Source organism: Sapajus apella, unplaced genomic scaffold, assembly GCF_009761245.1.
Source record: "Sapajus apella isolate SASKATOON/1434 unplaced genomic scaffold, GSC_monkey_1.0 scaffold25, whole genome shotgun sequence".
NCBI lineage: Eukaryota > Metazoa > Chordata > Mammalia > Primates > Cebidae > Sapajus > Sapajus apella.
This window is the reverse complement of record NW_022436965.1, coordinates 11,564,956-11,583,605: the sequence shown is the minus strand read 5'-3', so window position 1 is coordinate 11,583,605 and position 18,650 is coordinate 11,564,956. Positions and strand designations below refer to the sequence as shown.

The 18,650-nt window shown below is 43.9% G+C and overlaps 1 protein-coding gene across 3 annotated transcripts in view; it reads left to right on the top strand.

Moving 5' to 3' along the window:
* Window positions 1-14,929, top strand: part of FAM20B (FAM20B glycosaminoglycan xylosylkinase) — a 49,686-nt gene extending 34,757 nt beyond the window's left edge. For 2 of the 3 annotated variants that reach the window (XM_032291284.1, XM_032291283.1), the window contains exons 5-8: window positions 2,640-2,811; window positions 3,017-3,208; window positions 5,823-5,882; window positions 10,357-14,929. In XM_032291284.1, the coding sequence (XP_032147175.1) occupies window positions 2,640-2,811; window positions 3,017-3,208; window positions 5,823-5,882; window positions 10,357-10,588 (656 nt within the window). In that variant the 3' untranslated portion in view covers window positions 10,589-14,929. Of the gene's footprint in view, window positions 1-2,639; window positions 2,812-3,016; window positions 3,209-5,822; window positions 5,883-5,967; window positions 6,235-10,356 lie in introns of those variants that run through there. The other variant, XM_032291285.1, reaches the window with a different exon arrangement.
* The last annotated feature ends 3,721 nt before the right edge of the window (window positions 14,930-18,650 follow it).

Sequence of the window (18,650 nt, the reverse complement as noted above, 5' to 3'; positions counted from 1 at the left end):
TTGAGATGGTGTTTTGTTCTGTCACCCAGGCTGGAGTGCAGTGGCACAATCTCGGCTCACTGCAACTTTTGCCTCCCAGGTTCCAGCAATCCTCCTGCCTCACCCTCCCAAGTAGTTGGAATTACAGGTACACACCACTACTCCCAGATAATTTTTGTTTTTTTTTTTTTTGAGACGGAGTTTCACTCTTGTTTCCCAGGCTGGAGTGCAATGGCGCGATCTTGGCTCACCGCAACCTCCGCCTCCTGGGTTCAGGCAATTCTCCTGCCTCAGCCTCCTGAGTAGCTGGGATTACAGGCACGCGCCACCATGCCCAGTTGATTTTTTGTATTTTTAGTAGAGACGGGGTTTCACCATGTTGACCAGGATGGTCTTGATCTCTTGACCTCGTGATCCACCCTCCTCGGCCTCCCAAAGTGCTGGGATTACAGGCTTGAGCCACCGCGCCCGGCCTAATTTTTGTATTTTTAGTAGAGATGGGGTTTTGCCATGTTGGACAGACTGGTCTTGAACTCCTGACCTCAAGTGATCAGGAATTCACTTATTATAATAGTTGCCAAATGGTGATTTTTTTTTTTAATGCTCTCTCTCAGTAGTATCATCAAATGATGATTTTTGGATTTTTATTTTTTTGAAACAGGGTCTCACTCTGTCACCCAGGCTGGTGTGCAGTGGCACAATCATGGCTCACTGTAGCCTCAACCTCCTGGTCTCAAACAATCCTCCTACCTCAGCCTCCTGAGCAGCTTGGACTACAGGTGTGCACCACCATGTCCGGATAATGTTTTTATTTTTATAGAGACAAAGTTTCATTGTGTTGTCCATGCTGGTCTCATTCCTGGGCTCAAGTGATCCTTCTCCTGAAGTGCTGGGATTACAGATGTGAGCCACAGTTCCTAGCCACCAAATGATGATTTTTTTCATTCTGTCATTGCCTCTAGACGTATTGGTTGTCATTCTGTTGAAGGGTACAACTCTCCCACCTCCACATATTCATTTACTTGTTTATGTCACCATGAACTCACTATGATCTACAATTTATTACCATTATAATTATTTGGATGCTTAAACTGTTCCACATTTGGCCAGTGGGAACCCCTACAAACTAGCTCCCGTGTCATTTTGGAATGGTCTCATCATTCTCCAAGCACTTCCTTGCAACTGATATAACACTGTTCCAGGCTCATCTTGTACTTTCCCTAACCCAGACCTGAAGTCAGCTGTTTCTTCAAGGAACCCTAGTTCCTTTTAATGTGATATTAAAATGGTATTTAGAAACTAATATGTGGGCGCTAGGTGTGCTCGTTACTTCCTGGGTGTCATTGTTTCCACGTTCTATTGAAGGACAGAGGTGGGAAATATATGTATGTGTATGTATATGTGCACGTACATACATAAAGATACACTTGTATCTTTTTCTGTATCTGTGTGTATTAAAACCATCAATGCAAACTAGTATTTCCAATTCTAATTTACCACTGCAGGATTTGTCCTGGCTTTTTCTCTTTGTGTATGTTTAACTCTCTTCTCCACTGGTGAGAAGCCTGGTTCCTGGTACACTCAGTCTGTCTACTTATTTCTCAACTTTCCCCCTTCCTCTATCCCTATGCCTCTATGTCACTAAACTCTTGGCCACACTTGGCCTAGTATATGACCTCTTTTGCCCTCCCCTGGGCACTCTGGTCAAGATCTCAGCCCTAATGAAGAAGAGAAGTACATTGCTTTCCTTTAATTAAAGTGAGTTCAGGCTGGGCACGGTGGCTCACACCTGTAATCCCACAACTTTGGGAGGCTGAGGTGGGCAGATCACCTGAGGTCAGAACTTTGCTACCAGCCTGTCTCTACTAAAAATTAGGCAGGTGTGGTGGCACACACCTGTAATCCCAGCTACTCAGGAGGCTGAGGCAGAAGAATCACTTGAACCTGGGAGGTGGAGGTTGCAGTGAGCTGAGATCATGCCACTGCACTCCAGACTGGGCAACAGAGCAAGACTAAGTCTCCAAAAAAAATAAAATAGTGAGTTTAGCGGCTGGACATGGTGGCTCACGCATATAACCCCAGCATTTTGAGAGGCTGAGGTGGGCAGATCACTTGAGTCCAGGAGTTTGAGACCAGCCTGGCCAACATGGCGAAACCCCATCTCTACCAGAAAAATACAAAAATTAGCTAGGTGTGGAGGGATGTATCTATAGTCCCAGCTACTCAAGAGGCTGAGATGGAAGGATGCCTTGAGCCCCGGAGGCAGAGGTTGCAGTGAGCTGAGATCACGCACTGCACTCCAGCGTGAATGACAAAGCCAGACCCTGTCTCAAAACAACAACAAGAACAAAACAAACAAAAGTGAATTCAGAAAGATACTGATGATGGTAGTTGACGCCAGAGAGACTGGGTAGAAAGAACACAGGAGGCAAGAGCAACTTACTTTTGGGTGTATATCCTTTTGTCCTTTTTGAATTTTTTTTACACCATGTGATTTTTTATTATCTATACAAGAAAATAAATGTTTAAAATGTAGTAAGTTCAGGGTCTTTGTTTTCACCACGCGTATTTACTTAACTCCTCTGTTCTACATTATTTGGGAGAGAATTTGGAGTCTTCATTATTTCCTTAAGTGTATTTGGCTCCTTTCTGTCCCGTAGGAAATAATACTTGTTTTTATGGGAAGTGCTATTACTGCCGAGAAACAGAACCCGCTTGTGCTGATGGAGACACAATGGAGGGATCTGTCACACTTTGGCTTCCAGATGTGTGGCCTCTGCAGAAACACCGTCATCCGTGGGGCAGGACTTACCGAGAAGGCAAATTGGCCAGGTAAATGCCCTTATGAGCCATTACTTAATTCTCCCCTGTGCCTAGCCAGGTGCCAACTCTGTATAGAATATAGCAGTTCTGTCCAAGAGTAAAAACTGTGGAGTCAGGGGCAAACCCAGTAGGTAGGAACTCTATCTTTTCTTTGTGTGTAACAGTGCCAGGTACAGTGTTGACACTCAGTGCTGGTGATGCTGCTTGTCTCCAGGTGGGAGTATGATGAGAGCTACTGTGATGCTGTGAAGAAAACGTCCCCTTATGACTCTGGCCCACGCCTCTTGGACATCATTGACACAGCTGTCTTTGATTACCTGATTGGCAATGCTGACCGCCATCACTATGAGAGCTTTCAAGATGATGAGGGCGCTAGTATGCTCATCCTTCTTGATAATGCCAAAAGGTGAGACCAGCAGGACTGTCCTTGTCAGGGAGGGGTTTCTGTGTATGAAAGAAGGGCTTTTTCCAGAGCATCCTGGAAAACATCCAGAACACCATTGATAGATGGCGTCCTTCTTTTTTCCACCTGAAGTCTTTGCTCTTGGTACCTATCCTTCTCCCTACTCTCAGGGATCTCAGTACTTCAAAAGCTGGAAAGGTGATTCTTTCCAAGGAGTCTAAGACTCTGTGAGCCTCTTCTCAGACAACTGGAAACCAAGGTCATTCATTTGTTACTACCTACATCATTCTTTCTTGGCTATGATATTTGATGTTTAGAAGCTTGAGAGATACAGATGTAATGGAGTGTGGAATTTCTTATTAAATTTATTCAAACGTTCATACAATTCAAAAATTAATTTATCTGATAGGATGTCTTGCTATTTTTATTTTAGTCTTGGCCATACTTCTGCTATCATGGGAAGAAGAGCAGTTGCCTAGTGTGGTTTTGATATATAAAGATGCTACTTTTATCTTGAATAAGAAAAGTATATTCATTTTGAATAAATAGAATGTCCTTATTTTTTTAGGCCTGAGCTATTTGGAGAGCACATCATATTTCCATTTCGCACTCTGCATTCTCCATGGTAGCCAGTTTAATGCCACACATTTTTTTTTTTTTTGATATGGAGTCTTGCTCTGTCGCCCAGGCTGGAGTGCAGTGGCACGATCTCAGCTCACTGCAACCTCTGCCTCCCAGGTTCAAGTGACTCTTCAGCCTCAGCCTCCTGAGTAGTTGGGGCTACAGGCACCCACTAATTTTGTGTTTTTAGTAGAGATGGGGTTTCACCATGTTGGCCAGTCTGGTCTTGAACTCCTGACCTCAAGTAATTCATTCGCCTCAGCCTCCCAAAGTGCTGGGATTATAGGCGTAGTGTCACACTTTTAGTTACTTTTAATAAATATTTGCTAAATAAAATGCTTACTTGGAGTCTAGAATTTTCCAGGCCCTAGGTCACTACTGTTAACTCATTGGTTGTTGGAAATAAGCTGAAATAAGCTAAGACATGGCTCTTCAGCAAAGAGTGCTTAGGCAGCACTTGCTAATGATGCCACCATCTTTTTTGTTTGTTTGTTTGTTTTGTTTTAGATGGAGTCTTGCTCTGTCCCCCAGGCTAAGTGCGGTGGTACTATCTCAGCTCACTGTAACCTCTGCCTCTTGGGCTCAAAATGATTCTCCTGCCTCAGCCTCCCGAGTAGCTGGGGTTAGAGGTGCCCGCCACTGTGCCTGGCTAATATTTGTATTTTTAGTAGAGATGGGGTTTCACCATTTTGGCCAGGCTGGTCTCAAACTGCTGACCCTTGTGATCCACCTGCCTCAGTCTCCCAAAGTGCTGGGATTACAGGTGTAAGCCACCATGCCCAGCCAATGCCACCATCTTACACTGAACATCAGGTGCCTTGTGCTTCATGAAAGATGGTGATGGCCACAGAAAATGAAAGACCAGAAAACACTGCCCCTCTCTCTACCCCACTACGGCAAAGCACATAGCACTCATACTGTGATACATATGATATTTGATATTTGGTGTATATCAAAATAGTTGCTTTGTCCATTCGGGCTGCTATAACAAAATACCTTAGACTGGGTAATTCATAAGCATCAGAAATGTATTGCATACAGTTTTGGAGACTGGGAACTCCAAGATCAAGGTGCCAGCAGATTCAGTGTCTGGTCAGGGCCTGATCCTCAGATGGTGCCTTCTCTGTGTCCTCATATGACAGAAGAGGTGCACATGCTCCCTCTGGCCTCTTTTATAAGGGCACTAATGCTGTTCATGTGGGCTCTTCCCTCATAACTTAATCATCTCCCAAAGGCCCTACCTCTTAATACTGTTGCACTGGGGATTACAAGTTTGAGGGGGACACAAACATTCAGACGATAGCAGTTTCCTTTGCCTTGTATTACTGGAGGACCTACACTGTACTAAGGCTACCAGACTCCAGCTGTTAAGGTGAGCCTCTGGTAACAAAGTGAAAGGTTGACAGTTTTCCAGAATCAGTTCTTCTTTTCTAACTCTGAATTGCTGCTTAGGTAATTTTTGCATCTGCTGTGAGTCAGTTTCCTCAGCCTCTGAACAGTTTTTCCAATTTGAATCTGTATATATACTTACTTGTAGGGAATAGGATATTGCTAATTTGGGAGTAGAACAAGTGTGACCTTCTTTTTACAAGTAATGGTCTTCTGCTTGTTTATGGGAATCTAATATAAATGGCCTTTATTTCTCTCCCTACTCCTTAAAACCTTTTCAGCCTTAGGGGCCTTCAAGTTCTCCCTTGGTCTGTGAACTCCACACTATGTTTACCATAGTTATGCTCCAGCACCTTGTAATATCTTGGCAGGAAAAGGTCCCTTGTAAATGAGTATATTTGTTTTCAGATATTTTAGTACGAGCTGTTAGGCATCCTGTGTCTAATTGGACATGCCCTGCTTCTTTTCAATTTAAGTGATTTGAGCTGCTGGAGCGTGAAATTGTCTAGGATCACATTTGAGTTTCATATAGAATTTGCTCTTACTTTGATGCTAAGAAGAGAATGGTACTTCCACCTAATTCACTAAGTTTTAATTTAATTTTCAGCTTTGGGAACCCCTCGCTGGATGAAAGAAGCATTCTTGCCCCTCTCTATCAGTGTTGCATGTAAGTTATGTATAGCAAATACATGTGCCTGCATTGCCTTCCTTCCCAGGCTCAGGTAACAGTACATCATTTTCTTGGCCCTCAGACTTCCTGAAACCTGAGCAGTGCTTTTCAAACATTTCCAACCTAGAACCTCTGGAGATCCTGAAATGGGATATCAGGGAAAGGTAAAGGCAGTGAACCCAAAGGTGAACCCAAAGCTCAGAATTAATCTCAAATTTTGTATGAATAGAAGGTTGTATGTATTCAGTAATACATGTCTGTGTTTGGTTTAATATCAGAATATAATCACCCATACTCCCCAGCCCACCACCAAAATAAAATTGAATAAAAACTGTATCCCTGGTTACTATACCTGGTTCCCTTGTGGTTTCAAGTCCTCTCACTTACCCATCACAGACCACTTGGGGTTTGCATATCTCAGTTTGAAATTATCTAAACCAAAAGTAACTTTTTCCATAAATAATAATTGATTTTGGCCAGGCACACAGTGGCTCACACCTGTAATCCCAGCACTTTGGGAGGCCAAGGCAGGTGAATCACCTGAGGCCGGGAGTTTGAGACCAGCCTGGCTAACATGGTGAAACCCCATCTCTACTAAAAATACAAAAAATTAGCTGGGTGTGGTGGTGGGTACCTGTAATCTCAGCTACTTGGGAGGCTGAGACAGGAAAATTGCTTGAACCCAGGAGGCAGAGGTTGCAGTGAGCCAAGATCGTGCTATTGCACTCCAGCCTGGTGGACAGAGCAAGAATCTGTCTCAAAAAAATAAATAATAAATAATAATTGAATTTTTTCTTTTTTTTTTCTTTTCATTTTTTTTGTTTTTAAAGACAGAGTTTCACCATGTTGGTTGGGCTGGTCTTGAACTCCTGACCTCAGGTGATCCGCCCACCTTGGCCTCCAAAGTGCCTGGATTACAGGCGTGAGCCACCGTGCCTGGCCTATTAATTGAATTTTTTATAAAACTCTATATTAGAGAACAGAGATATTGAAAAGTGAGTCAAGAAAATAACATAAAGTCTAAGTTCTAAGAAGCTTCTTTTCATCATTCCTGATATAATTTTATTATTTTATTATTATTTTTTAAAATTTGAGACAGGGTCTTGCTCTGTCACCCAGACTGGAGTGCAGTGGCACAATCTCGGCTCACTGCAACCTCTGCCTCCCGGGTTTAAGCAGTTCTCTGCCTCAGCTTCCCAAGTAGCTGGGATTCCAGGCACCCACCACCACGCCTGGCTAATTCTTTTATTTTTAGTAGAGATGGAGTTTCACCATCTTGGCCAGGCTGGTCTCGAACTCCTTGACCTTGTGATCTGCCCACCTCAGCCCCCCAAAGTGTTGGGATAATAGGTGTGAGCCACAGCACCCAACGCAATATAAAGAATTATTAAATTCCGATAACAGGAGTTACTACTATAAAAGAAAACTAGGGCTGAGGGAGAGTACCCAAGGAAGGACAAACTTGGAAGGGGACCTCCTCCCAATGACTAGAGTTTGGACTTCAGTGGAGAAGGTTTAGCTCAGCCCACTGGATAGCAGAGAAGTTTGCTAGTTTACAAGTGCTGAGCAAGCCAGAAGCAATTCTCCAGGGTGCAGGCAGGGTATAGGCAAGCCACAGCTGGTGTCATGACATGCGGAGGAGAGAGGAAGTCCAGTAGGAACCTTCTGTGCCGCAGGTGAGGCACACGAGTGGACTTTCAGAGGGATTTGGGGCCAGGGTGAACAGGTGGCCTTTAAAGCTCTGGTTTCCATGTTGAGAGGGCCTCAGGAGAGTTATCTCCAGGCCAGGCTAAGTTGTCAGGTCACCAAGGACCCACATCTTCTGGGAATGTGGCTAGACAGGGGTTCACTGGATGACCTGTCTGCCTCCCCAGCACCACTGTGGACCCACAGAAGCATTCGGAGAGCCCCTTCCTCCTGCAGTGTCCCCCTAGCGCCCTCTAGTGAGAAAGCTTTAGGGGAAAGATGCTCAAAGGAATCCTCTCTGTTGTAGCAGAGCACATTTTGGTTTTTGTTTGCTTGTTTTTGTTTTGTTTTGTTGAGACGGAGTCTCACTTTGTCGCCCAGGCGGGAGTGCAGTGGCAGTAGTGCAACCTCTGCCTCCTGGGTTCAAGCCATTCTCCTGCCTCAGCCTCCTGAATAGCTGGGCTTATAGGTGCCTACCACCACGCCTGGCTAATTTTTCGTATATTTAGTAGAGACAGGGTTTCATCGTGTTGGCCAGGCTGATCTCAAACTCCTGACCTCAGGTGATCCGCCCACCTTGGCTTCCCAAAACACTGGGATTACAGGCGTGAGTCACAGTGCCCGGCCAGTGAGCATATTTTGAAGAGTAAATTTGGAGCTGAGAGGAAGTAATGTGATAACTTAGTCTTGCACACGAAGCTCTGATTCTCTGGGCATTTGTAATATATTTCAGAATAAAAAATAACTGTACTCCATCTGTGCCTGTTTGTCCCTTTCATGCATGCTTTATGCAAGTCTTCCTTACCTTTTAAATTGTTGCACAACAGGCTGCCTTTTACAGAATCAGGCATTTCTGCATACCCAGTAATTCCTACTTTGCCCACAGACAGCTAAGAACTTTTCTTCTCAGATAAATAAAGGATACTCTGTGGTTGGTGTCTTAGTTTGTTTTGTGCGGCTATAACAGGATACTACAGACTGGGTAATTTATTTTATTTTTTTGAGATGGAGTCTTGCTTTGTCGCCCAGGCTGGAGTACAATGGTGTAATTTCAACTCACTGCAACTTCTGCTTCCCAGGTTCAAGTGATTCTTGTGTCTCGGCCTCCCAAGTAGCTGGGATTATGGGCATGCACCACCATGCCCAGGTAATTTTTGGATTTTTAGTAGAGTTAGGGTTTCACCATGTTGCCCAGGCGGGTCTTGCACTCCTGACCTCAGATGATCTGCCTGCTTGGGGCTACCAGAGTGCTAGGATCACAGGCATGAGCTACTGCACCACGCCAGACTGTCATTTATAAGGAACAGAAATTTATTAGCTCACAGTTCTGGAGGCTGGAACGTTTCAGTATCACGGTGCCAGCATCTGACAAGGGCCTTCTTGCTGCCTTATCATGTCACATGGCAAAAGGTAAAAGGGCAAGGAGAGAAGGCAAGAAGGGGCCAAACTTGCCTTTTCTTTTTTGAGACGGAGTCTCGCTCTGTTGCCCCTGGCTGGAGTACGATGGCGTGATCTTCGCTCACTGCAACCTCCACCTCCCAGGTTCAAGCAATTCTTGTGCCTCAGCCGCCACAAGTAGCTGAGATTACACACATGCACCACCATGCCCAGCTAATTTTTGTATTTTTAGTAGAGGAGGGGTTTCACCATGTTAGCCAGGCTGGTCTCGAACTCCCAACCTCAGGTGATCTGCCTGCCTTGGCCTCCCAAAGTGTTGGGATTATAGGTGTAAGCCACTGTGCCTGGCCTCGAACTTGCCTTTTCATAATAGCATTAGTTCCACCCATGAGGGCAGAGCCCTCATGGCCTAATGACCTCTTAAAGACTCTATCTTGGTACTGTTACAGTAGCAATTTCAACATGAATTTTGGAGGGGACAGACATTGAAATGGTAGCCGTTGGTGAAATAATTAAGGCAGATAGGTATCCTTAAAATAATTTTTTCCTAGTAAAAATTTTTTTAGACTTCAGAAACATATGAAGGAAGTTTGTAGTACCCATTAACGTCTAAGGATACGTCTTCTTATTAACTTTGTAGTGTACTTCATTCTAATCCTGTGTGTGTGTATTTTGTTTTCCTACAGATTTGAAGTAAAATAGGTTTTTCCTCCAACTTTTTCCCCCTACCCAGCATCATATCATAGGCATTTTCCCATTCCACTAAATTTTCAAAATTGTTTTTAATGGCTGCATGGTATTCCTTTCAGTGAATGAACCATCATTTAACTATTTCCCAATCATTGGACATTCAGATTGTTTAACATTTTTCCTGTTATAAACAGCACTGCAGTGAACATGTATGTAAATCTCTGTATATTTCTGATTAGTTACCCAGAAACAATATCAAAACATGGTAATGTAGGCCGGGTGTGGTGGCTCACGCCTGTAATCCCAACACTTTGGGAGGCCGAGGCAGGTAGATCCGAGAGTCAGGACTTCAAGACAAGCCTGGACAAGATGGTGAAACCCCGTCTCTACTACAAATACAAAACTTTGAGACGGGTGTGGTGGCGGGTGCCTGGAATCCCAGCTACTCAGGAGACTGAGGCAGAGAATTGCTTGAACCTGGGAGGCGGAGGGGACGACAGACCGAGACTCTGTCTCAAAAAAACAACAACAACAACATGATAATGTGGCTTACTTATTATGTAGGGGTAATTCTAAGACAAAAATGATTTAGAGTATTTTACCTAATTATTTTTTTACTTTTGTCTGCCTAGCAGGCTTTCAACTCCGTTTGATAATGAGAGGTTTTATGTACCTTGTTCTATAACTTTTCTTCCAGCATTCGGGTTTCTACCTGGAACAGACTGAACTACCTAAAGAATGGTGTGCTAAAGTCTGCCTTAAAATCTGCCATGGCCCATGACCCCATCTCCCCAGTGCTCTCTGATCCTCATCTGGACGCTGTGGACCAGCGGCTCCTGAGTGTCCTGGTCACCGTGAAGCAGTGCACTGACCAGTTCGGGATGGACACTGTACTGGTGGAAGACAGGATGCCTCTCTCACACTTGTAATTCTCAACACAAAATAAGTGAAACTGCTTTTTACAAACATAGAGAAACAGCACAATCAATTCCAAAAGGTATGAGATGGATTGGAAATGGCCAGCAGCAAGTTCTGGTGACGGGGGACAGGGTGGCCTTGGATGTCTTTGGTGTTTTCTGTAGTGGAAACTAAAGCAAAGACTACAAGTTTCAGAGCATGGAGACATTCCTGCTGAATCGCCTTCTGACTTCCTCGGCAATTGCCCATTCTAGCAGTGGGCATCATAGTTGGTCAGTCTTAATTCCCATGCCAAAGGACAAACAGAGGTGTGACATTTGGAAGGATGAATGCCGGGACTGGCTCTGGAGCATGTGTTTGAGTTGAACCTTGCAGTCTTTTCTCCACGCCTGTGGATTTTGTGGAAACACTTTGCAATCTCGTGTGTCTTTGTTTTTTTTTTTTTTTTTTTTAACCAGAACTAGTTAAATCTGGAATGCTTACTGCCTCCTCGAGAGTGGCAGCAAATAAAACCTTGCATTCCATCAAGCCAAAATACCACACTCTGTTGGAGGAGATACATGTTTAGGATAGAATTGGAGGGAAGGACAAAAACAGGAAGATGTTTGGGCTTCTAAGCCATTGGGTAGTATTGTTTTGATGATCTTAGAGGAGGGAAGAAAGGAGAGTCACTTGGTAGAAGCAATTGGGGAGATGACTGAACTGTTGAGAAACAGGTTCCTTTGTATTTAGGTCTTAAGCTATGTAAAAAGGAAGAAACGACTTTACACCTAAGTAAATTCTGCATTCTCCAGTTGTGTCCCAATTAACCAAAAAGTTGTTTCTAGAGAAAATACTATTACCTTCTAAGCATGATTCTCTTATGGAGACTAATTCTTCCCCCTTTTGCCTAAAGCAGTCTTTTCCAAATTAACAAAGCAAACTAAATAATACCTTGAATAACAGGTGGCCTGTGGTCTCTGCCATCCTCATTTCTCTTCTGAAATGAATTTCGACCTCCGCCTTTAAGGCATTTTGTCACTGAAGCTGCTGTTCGCCAGAGATCTGCAACCTTTTCATCCCTAATGAGAAAGGAACATGCCTACAAGTGAGAGTGTATACCTTACTGGTGGCTGGACTTATCTTGTGATTTTGGAAGACTGGAAACAAAGATTTTAAGCCACCTTTTTTTTTGAGACCAAGTCTTGCTCTGTCACTCAGGCTGAAGTGCAGTGGCACAATCTCAGCTCACTGGAACCTCCACCTCCTGGGTTCAAGTGATTCTCTTGTCTCAGCCTCCATAGTAGCTGGGATTACAGGAGCCCACCACCATGCCCAGCTAATTTTTATATTTTTAGTAGAGACAGGGTTTTACCATGTTGGCCAGGCTGATCTCGAACTCCTGAGCTCAGGTGATCCACCCTCTTGGCCTCCGAAAGTGCTGGGATTACAGGCATGAGCCACCATGCCGGGCGAAGATTTTAAGTCTTCTGAACCTTGAAGTTGAGGAGGTTAAAAGGAAGAGCCTTAAGATTTGATTTATGGCAAATCCTAATTCCATCATTCAGTCTTGTTTGGAGTTTTGAACCCATGATGTTGGATTATGCTTCTTCTCTTAGCACTCTCAAATTTCAGGTTGCTGAAACACAGTTTTAGTTTTGTGTCCTGGCAAAGTGATCTCAACATGTAAGTAGTTGCAGTAAAATATGGGGCAAAGGAAGACAGGCCTGACGTGCCCACTCACCTGTGGACTCAGAGCTGTGTGCTTTGCTCCTGCATCTTGTCAAGGTGCTGTTCCAGCTTTGCATTTCTGTCAAGCAGAGGCGAATATTTAAACAGTGCGGTTGACTGCATTTAATGCCAGCCATTGGAAACTAGTTTTAGGCAACTAGTCTTTCAAAAACAGCTTTAGAATTTATGCCCAATTTTCTTGCATTGCAAGATAACTGAGTAACCTGTAACTATTTTAAAATGGCATGAAATTAGGAAACTTTTATATATTTTATATATATTTTTAGATGGACAGAACAATGGCCTGAGTTATAAAAAGGGTATTGAATTTAAGAAGACAGAGACTAGTACAAAACACAGAATTAGTGTTGACCAAAGGAGGCATTGATTTCAGTGTTAAGGCTACTCACTGTTGTGTGTCCAGGGAAATTCACAGCTCATTATGAGAATACCTTGTTAGTGCTCACTCATGAGCTTCCAGGAGCCAGCTGGGAGGAGACAATAGGAAGAGGTGTCAGCTTTGTTCTCCCTGTAAATGTTATGGATTTGTGGACTTTCAAATACGTGACACCTTTAGTATGCCACACCGAAATGAGTGAGAAGTCTTCTCAAACTGGGAAGTTCGTAACATTGAAGGCAGAAGATTCTGCTAAGGAAAAAAGCAGGCAGAAAATAAAATGTCTCATCCTTTCTTCAAAGCATTTGCTCAAAATTTATCATTTCATTTTATTCCCACCTATTTTAAAACTCGTGATCTTAAAAGGCATTCTGATCTATAAATTTAGAATTTTCATCCATAAAATTTAGAATTCTAATTCATAAAGTTAGAATTAAGCTAATAGAATGGTGTCACATGGCACTGAGAATATAAATTTTTGTTCTAAGTCAGAATTGGAGTAAGCTGGAAAAGCATGGTTAGGCAAATCTTGGAGAAAACCAGCCATAAAGTTACAGCTCTAAACTTCAAACTGTTTGAAAGAAGAGGAAGGGGCCAGGCGTAGTGGCTCATGCCTGTAATCCCAGCACTTTGGGATGCCGAGGCAGGCGGATCACCTGAGGCCAGGAGTTCAAGACCAGCCTGGCCAACACGGTAAAACCCTGTCTCTACTAAAAATGCAAAAATTGGCCGGTGCAATGGTGTACACCTGTAGTCCCAGCTACTCGGGAGGCTGAGGCAAGAGAATCGCTTGACCCGAGAGGTAGAGGTTGCAGTGAGCCAAGATCTGCCACTGAACTGCAGCTTGGGCAACTTTTTTAGACTCTGTCTTAAAAAAAAAAAAGAGGTAGATGTTTTTTTTTAGGTTTTGTAACACTGTCTTCTTTATAGTTTATTTATTAGAATCTAAGGCTGTTATAGTCAAGTTGTTGCAGGGTTTGGGTCTGCTCTAAGTTAGGTATGCCTACCAAACATCCAAAGGTAGATGTGGAGACATTTTAATACTACAAAACTAGGAAAATAGAACTCATGGCCATTTCCTGCCCTCCTCCCACTTGTTAAAACTGTTTATTCTGAAGTTTGAGTGGCTAATTTGAGTATAAAGGTTTTGTTATAAAACTGTTCTTTATTATGAGGCTCCATTGTGAGTTTGGGGGAGGTGTAAATAATTTTCTGGGTCAAACAAATTCATAGGATCTGATTTGCTCAGAGTATTATTCAAGAATGTATTAATAAGGCATTGCTCCCTGTTTGCACTCAGGGTTAATATGTCAAATGAAATTTAGGAAGGAAATGGAAGAATTCAGGTACATTAATTGCATATTATTTTTGGAAAGATGAATCTTATACGTGGCAATTTTTCAATGTCACCTGAAGCCCACATTTTTTTCCAAAGAAATCCATCTTTTTTTCTTAAAAAAGAAAATGCTCTTACCTCCCCTTCCCATCTGCCGTATTTCTTCAGTCTTTCTTCTCCATCACCGTGTATTCTTTGACCAGTGAATGACCACATCTCAAAGATGGTAAAACAGCATCGTTGGTAAGCTATCTTACATGCCTCATCCTGTGAGTTTGAGCTTCAGGAAACATGAATTTTAAAGGTATATGTAATGTATATAGTCGTATATGTATTCTAGCAAGAAAAACATATTTATTTTGACAAAGGGGAACAGTGACTTACATTGCTGAGGGACTTGCAGCTAGTGAAAGATTCTCAGTCTCTGAGCGTGGACGCTAATTAACATAAAGCCCATTCACTCAGCAAATGCCTACTGAGCAGCTCTAGTGGGCCAGCACAGGCCAGGCACACTAGTGAGCCAGGCACACCTGGCCTCCTGAAACTCATTCTACAGGGGAAGGCCAGCTTTTTCCCTTCCATTCCTCAAGTCTGGGTGGTGACAAGGTAGGGGCTGGGTACTGGACTACCACAGGTTATTAGGAACCAAGGTGTTTCTCATAAACACAAAATGTTGGGTGAAACTGGGAACAACTTACTGGAAAGCTAATTTATTTGCTCAAATGGAAAGTGTAGGACCACTGCCCTCTCTTTTGGTCTGCCAAGGATTTCCTCTCAGAGCTGTTGCACAGACAGAGATTGAACTTGGTAAGATATCAAACAGGACAGATATGCATCTAAATTTCCAATGTGTTCTGTGGGTTTCAATTCCGAAAAAATAAAATGAATAAAGATTTTAATAAATACTGATGTCTGATCTTCTTATTTTCTTTCCCCCTTCGGGATATTTCCAGTGCTTCCTATTTCAGTTTCCTTCCTGTTTTGTTAGGGGACAGAAGATTACATCTTTTGTACTCAAACTTCCACAGGAATTGTTTCACAGTATCTGGTGGATAAGATCTTTACATTTCCTCACCTGTCTTCCAGCAGTTCATACTAGATTGTAACTGTACCGTTTTCCATGGGATCATTCTTAGGTGCTTTTCAAGTTAAAAATACTTAACTCCATTTTTACAGCTTCCTTAGAGGTAAAGAATTATGAATCCTGGCCGGGCGCAGTGGCTCAAGCCTGTAATCCCAGCACTTTGGGAGGCCGAGGCGGGTGGATCACGAGGTCAAGAGATCGAGACCATCCTGGTCAACATGGTGAAACCCCGTCTTTCCTAAAAATACAAAAAATTAGCTGGGCATGGTGGCGCATGCCTGTAATCCCAGCTACTCAGGAGGCTGAGGCAGGAGAATTGCCTGAACCCGGGAGGCGGAGGTTGCGGTGAGCCGAGATCGCGCCATTGCACTCCAACCTGGGTAACAAGAGCAAAACTCTGTCTCAAAAAAAAAAAAAAAACTGATACTTAGCAGCCTTCATTTTGTAAAATAGGTAGGAATGGTCATAACCACTGGATTTCCATGGGCTGGGTTTTGTAAGGTAAGTTGCAGTAAAAGCCCCAAGGAATAATGGTATTAAATCACAATTTGTGAGATGTTTGGTCTGTCATCAGTAGATCTTTGGGCCAGTGTGCTTTGAGCTGTGGATACCCCTGAGATGATAGTGACTGTCTTTTCCCTCAAAGAGCCTGCAGTCTAGACCTGCCAGGAAAAAAAAAAAAACTGCTTGTGAGGCACCAAGTCCCTCAGAAATTACAGAAATTAATTGCAGGCCTGACGTGGTGGCTCATGTCTATAATCCAAGCACTTTGGAGGCCAAGGCGGGCGGATCACCTGAGGTCGGGAGTTCAAGACCAGCCTGACCAACATGGTGAAACCCCGTCTTAAAAAAAAATTAAAATAGGGCCGGGCGCGGTGGCTCAAGCCTGTAATCCCAGCACTTTGGGAGGCCGAGGCGGGTGGATCCCGAGGTCAAGAGATCGAGACCGTCCTGGTCAACATGGTGAAACCCCGTCTCTACTAAAACTACAAATTAGCTGGGCATGGTGGTGCGTGCCTGTAATCCCAGCTACTCAGGAGGCTGAGGCAGGAGAATTGCCTGAACCCAGGAGGCGGAGGTTGCGGTGAGCCGAGATCGCGCCATTGCACTCCAGCCTGGGTAACAAGAGTGAAACCCGTCCTCAAAAAAAAAAAAAAAAAAAAAAAATTTAAAATAAAATAAAAAAAGAAATTAATTGCAGTGAGAATAAGAAACAGGAGAGGATCATGGAGGTAGGGATTGGGTTAGGCAGGACCCACATTGAAAAAGGGGAGATTGGCCAGGCGCGGTGGCTCAAGCCTGTAATCCCAGCACTTTGGGGGGCCGAGGCGGGTGGATCACGAGGTCAAGAGATCGAGACCATCCTGGTCAACATGGTGAAACCCCGTCTCTACTAAAAATACAAAAAATTAGCTGGGCATGGTGGCGCATGCCTGTAGTCCCAGCGACTCAGGAGGCTGAGGCAGGAGAATTGCCTGAACCCTCCAGCCTGGGTAACATGAGTGAAACTCCGTCTCAAAAAAAAAAAAAAAAAAAAAAAAAAAAAAAAAAAAAAAAAAAGAAAGAAAAAGGGGAGATTGATCCAGGCTAGACAAGAGGTATGTATAGGACCCCTGACTCCGGAAATGCAGAACTATTTGCTTAGTGGGTCCAGGGCCTCCTGGGCCTGTATTTTTAGTACCTGATTCACCAGAAATATCCCTTCAGAGGTTTCTCATTGTTCTAGGAAATGTTTGTGTGCCCTGTCTCTTGAGAGGACATTCTTAGTCCACCTCAAGTGCTGTATAAATGTTAAAGGAATGTGGATGAGCTGGGAAATATTCCTGTAATGTTTTCAGAGTTTGTTTCTTCGTAGAGATGGGGTCTCACCATATCAGCCAGGCTGGTTGGTCTCAAATGCTTGACCTCAAGTTATCCGCCTGCCTCGGTCTCCCAAAATGCTGGGATTATAGTCATGAGCCACTGCGCCAGGCCGAGACTTGCTTTTGACCCAGAGTGTTTCCAAGGCAGATGGTTCTGACTGCCTTCAGCGGGGTTGGGAAGATGTCTGTTGTAAAGCTAGGTTACATTCAGATGACATCAGTAAAGGTGCATGTGCCCATTCTGCCTTAGGCCTTTTTTTTTTTTTGGATTGACAGTCTTGCTCTGTCACAGGCTGGAGTGTAGTGCAATGGCACAATTATAGCTCATTGCAGCCTCAAACTCCTGAGCTCAAATGATCCTCCTCCCTCAGCCTCTCAAGTAGCTAGTATTGCAGGCATGCACCACCACACCCCGATAATTTTTTATTTTTATTTTTGGTCTCAAACTCTGGCTCAAGCAACCCTCCTGCCTCAGCTTCCCGAAGTGCTGGGATTACAGGCACGAGCCATGACTCCCTGCGCAGAAAGACCTTCGTTGTTGTTGTTGTTGTTGTTTTTAACCTGGCAACTTTCATTTAAAGAAAGACCTTAAAGTGCAGGTTTTGATTCAGTATGTCTGGGGCCTGAGATTCTGCATTTCTGACAAGCTCCTGGGTGATGCCAGTGCTGGGGTTCGGGGACCACACTGGAGTAGTACCATAATGCTTGTAAAATCACAGCTGTCAGCGGGCCTGGTGGCTCACACCTGTAATCCCAGAACTTTGGGAGGCCAAGGCAGGCAGTGAGGTCAGGAGTTCAAGACCAGCCTGGCCAACATGGTGAAGCCCTATCTCTACTAAAAAAATATATATACAAAATTAGCCGGGCGTGGTGGTGTGCACCTGTAATCCCAGCTACTTGGGAGGCTGAGGCAGGAGAAGCACTTGAAATCGGAGGCAGAGGTTGCAGTGAGCCGAGATCGTGCCATTGCACTCCAGCCTAGGCAAAAAGAGCAAAACTTCGTCTCAAAAAAGAAAAGAAAGGAAGGCTGGGCGCGGTGGCTCACGCCTGTAATCCCAGCACTTTGGGAGGCCGAGGTGGGTGGATCACAAGGTCAAGAGATCGAGACCATCCCGGTCAAAATGGTGAAACCCCGTCTCTACTAAAAATACAAAAAATCAGCTGGGCATGGTGGTGCGTGCCTGTAATCCCAGCTACTCAGGAGGCTGAGGCAGGAGAATTGCCTGAACCCAGGAGGCGGAGGTTGCGGTGAGCCGAGATCGCGCCATTGCACTCCAGCCTGGGTAACAAGAGCAAAACTCCGTCTCAAAAAAAAAAAAAAAAATCATAGCCGTCTGTAGTTTTCCCAGTAGCCTCTAGATGTCCTCGTCATCCATGAGATACAGCTCCTAGACCTTTAAAACCAGCACAGCCTCCAAGCCCTGAGACCAAAATGGGTATTTATTGAAATACTCAAGAGACTTGTCTAGAAACTGGTGTTTGGATTTATTGTTTCTACACAAAACTGACTGGTGAAAGAGCGTTTATCTCTTTTTTTTTTTTAAGGAAAAAATGTCTTGAAATCAAGTTGGTTGTCAAAGAACTTTGCAGCTAACCTACGTTATTTACCATGGGATGCTAAATCCAACTCAAAACATCTCAGAAATGAGCAGTTATCCCTACATGAAAGTTAGAGATAATCCTT